This window comes from Dysidea avara, chromosome 5 (assembly GCF_963678975.1).
Source record: "Dysidea avara chromosome 5, odDysAvar1.4, whole genome shotgun sequence".
In the NCBI taxonomy this organism is placed as follows: domain Eukaryota; kingdom Metazoa; phylum Porifera; class Demospongiae; order Dictyoceratida; family Dysideidae; genus Dysidea; species Dysidea avara.
In genome coordinates, this window is record NC_089276.1 from 1,531,544 (window position 1) to 1,534,907 (window position 3,364).

Below are 3,364 nucleotides of genomic sequence, written 5' to 3' on the forward strand. Positions count from 1 at the left end.
CTGTCTAAACTGAATCGCTATAGCCAGCTACGAACCCCAAGCAGCAGCAGAACTCATTACTGAAATGGCAACGTCACATATGTGGAGTGCTATAGTCACTGTGCTTGGTTGCTCACTAGTCTTTCGGCTCGTGAGCTGCTGCTCCAGCGCAGACAAGGTAAGAACGTCTTTAGGCAAAAGTTTAGCTTTTCGTGTGCGTTTGAGAGGCCATAATATCTGCACGCTTTGTGAGGGTAGCTATACATGAGGTGCATGAATGTGTAGCTTTTTTTTTTTTTTACTGCATGGAACAAATTCCAGCTACAAACTTGCATAATCTTATACTGATCATATTTCAACAGAATTCCCATCTGTGGCAGATCGGTAGTAACCCAGTTTCTTACATATTTGGTACAATGCATGTACCCTACAACAAGTTATGGCACAATATTCCTGATAATGTCAAAGTGGCATTTGCTTCCAGTCAAGATGTGTTCCTGGAGCTGGACAAGAATGATGAGGATACAATGAACAGCATCAACAATTGTCAACTACTACCCAACAATGATACCATCAGCAAATATGTGTCATTGAGAGTGTATAAACGACTGACCAAGTACATGAGGAGACTGCAGAGGGAGATCCCTAAATGGTATGGTGATGGAGGAAATGACAAAGTAGCAAAGAGAATTCTTGGAAACTGGCAGCGCAAGAGACCAATATGGGTGACCCTGCTGCTCAGCTCACTCAACAAGGAAGCTGTCGAGAACAATGATATTCCACTGTTGGATACGTTCCTAGGAAATGCTGCTCGTAACATGGGCAAACACCTCAAAGCTGTAGAAGACGTACAGGATCAATGTAGTGCATTCAACAAACTTGACAATGAACAGGTTTGTACTTGATGTACGTACATACATGTACACAACAATAATGCTTGTTGTAGATGTGTATAGCCATTCTGAGCTGTACGCATCTGCATAAGATAATTTCTATGTACAATAGAATAGTAGCTAGCATGAGATTATCCTGTAGTTGAAGTTGGTTGTTTGAAATTTTATAGATAGATCAAATTACAGGCTTAGTTAAATGTTACATAGTTTGTTACCTGAGCTCCGTACAGTTGCTATACAGGCTGCATATCATAGCCAATGAGCCTCCCGGATTTGATATAATATTACATCATGTGCATGTTTCTATAGGCTGAGTACGTAATGAAGAAAGAACTTGATTTTTTGGATGAGCAGGGATTTGAGGGAGGGTCTGATACAGCAGAACGTGACATCAAGTTCTATACATGCGGAGATTTTGAGCAAATGGTCATGTCAGACAGCTTGCTGCCTGTGCCAATTCACAACACCCATAATGAGAAGCAGCAACAGATTGTCAATAACATTGAGAGGCTATTAACAACTCATATGATTGTGAAGAGGAACAGGAAAATGGCCAGGACTATAATAGCAACCATCAAAGCCAATCCCAAGAAGACTCACTTCTTTGCTATCGGAGCAGGTAAGTATATTAGTAAAATTAATTGCTTTAAATGTATAATGATATTGTACTCTTTCTCAGGTCACCTAGTTGGCAATGACAGTGTTATTAACTATCTAAAGAGGAGAGGAGTCACTGTGCAACATATACCAAGTGACACTACTATACAAGGGTAAGTTATACCTGTATGATATTTGTGCAGGAAGTTGCTTGTATATTTGTGTGTAATTGATTTACACACATAAGGTTTCCTACAGGCACCATGCACTGTTATAATTCATTGCTGATTTCCTGCAGGAGTCAACTACCTGAAGATTTTGAGTCACTGGGTAAATTCAAGACTTTACCAAAGAACATCAATATTGGTGACCTGTTGCCCACCTCTACACCTCCACCAACCACCCCTATTCCTCTAGGGGAAGTATCCACTGGAACTACTACACAGGAAATGTCTGACTATTGGCAACATATATATCATGAGTTAGAAACGTGAGTAGCTTGTAGACATTTAACTTGACTTCATGTAGTAAATATTATTGTGCACTTAATAATTGTAGCTAAAGGGTAGGGCACTCAGTAACTAGCTACCACCACACACGTACAATGCCATTTGCATGGTCATGATATTACTGCAGATCTGCTACATCAAGACCAACCTATGATATGACACTTTCCACCATTTCAACCAGATCAATTAGCAGAACAAGTCCAACCACAACCACTTCTACTAGTCCAGCTGCTACTAGTAGTCAGACACAGGAAGACATCACTACCACATCACATCACAATACAGATTCTCCAATGGAGTCAAGTTCCTCTGGAGTGATGTACAACACTACAATAATCAGAACATTGTGTCTGATAACAATTATCTGCAGTAGATTACTGACATAATATAACTAGTAATGTGTGTACATTTTTAAACTTCACTGTGTCTCAGTATAATAGACTATATTGTATTTTAAGCTCTACTAGTACTACTTGCATTCAAGTACGGTATGTAGCTATAATGAAATCACATGCAACATTCCTTTCTTGTTTAATAAACAAGCTACATACAGTACAGTACCAAGAAATCGGCAATTATATATGTACTTTACAAGGTTTCATGTGCAGCTGCTCTAGGCTATAAAAAAGTCAGTGGGTTTATACAAGCATGTGTGCGCAGTAATATGGCTATGCAATGAATATAATATCACATAAGCCAGATCAAAGAAAACATTAAACAATTAATGTATATATATAACATTTGTTTATGTAAACTGTCTGGATGAACAGACTATAGATGTGCATGCATACTGCAACTGTGGAATAACAACAGTTGTCAAAGGAATGCACACTGCATAACTTAGTTATCATCTCAAATGTGTTGTAGTAAAATATTTTAAGGGAGCAAACCTGAGGAACAGTCACATTATATAGCTAGTCTAGCAAATGTATTAATTCTCTGATACACAAACTCTGTATATTATATGATAAGTCATCAGACTACTGTCTAAGCATGTTGGATGTTGTGTATTTAATGTTGGAAACAAGTGTAAATACATAAATTTAAAAAATGAAAAAAAAAACTGGTTGTAACACAAGGTATATGAGTAAACAGTTTTATACATGCTGTATATGCTGTTAACAAAATGCTCATATCCTCGAAATACAGACCCTATAAATATCTCAAGTTATACATACAAGAAACATACATTGTTACTGAAATTGAAGAACATGAGACAGTGATATGTAGTAACTGACTGGTTTGATAGTGGTATGCAAAACAATAGCTGGTATGCTTGGTTACAAATAAAATTATCTTCCCAGTTGCTATGCCACTTAACCAAATTAGACAACTTGTCAAACTGATACTACAACACTTGGTCATCCCACACCATCTCATTAATCA

The 3,364-nt window shown here is 37.7% G+C and overlaps 1 protein-coding gene across 1 annotated transcript; it reads left to right on the forward strand.

Annotated features, from left to right (window-relative positions):
• Positions 1-2,530, forward strand: LOC136256685 (metalloprotease TIKI homolog). Its single transcript, XM_066049667.1, has 6 exons — positions 1-157; positions 342-872; positions 1,182-1,491; positions 1,552-1,642; positions 1,768-1,959; positions 2,106-2,530. The coding sequence occupies exons 1-6, from the start codon at positions 65-67 to the stop codon at positions 2,362-2,364; spliced, it is 1,476 nt and encodes a 491-aa protein (XP_065905739.1). The 5' UTR covers positions 1-64; the 3' UTR covers positions 2,365-2,530.
• Positions 2,531-3,364: the final 834 nt, after the last annotated feature.

What these genes read in the sequence shown, in the direction of transcription:
- LOC136256685 (XM_066049667.1), top strand. Translation starts at nt 65, where the DNA reads ATGGCAACGTCACATATGTGGAGTGCTATAGTCACTGTGCTTGGTTGC. An exon ending in GCTGCTCCAGCGCAGACAAG is followed by an intron (nt 158 to 341) that starts GTAAGAACGTCT and finishes ATATTTCAACAG; the next exon opens with AATTCCCATCTGTGGCAGAT. An exon ending in CTTCTTTGCTATCGGAGCAG is followed by an intron (nt 1,492 to 1,551) that starts GTAAGTATATTA and finishes ACTCTTTCTCAG; the next exon opens with GTCACCTAGTTGGCAATGAC.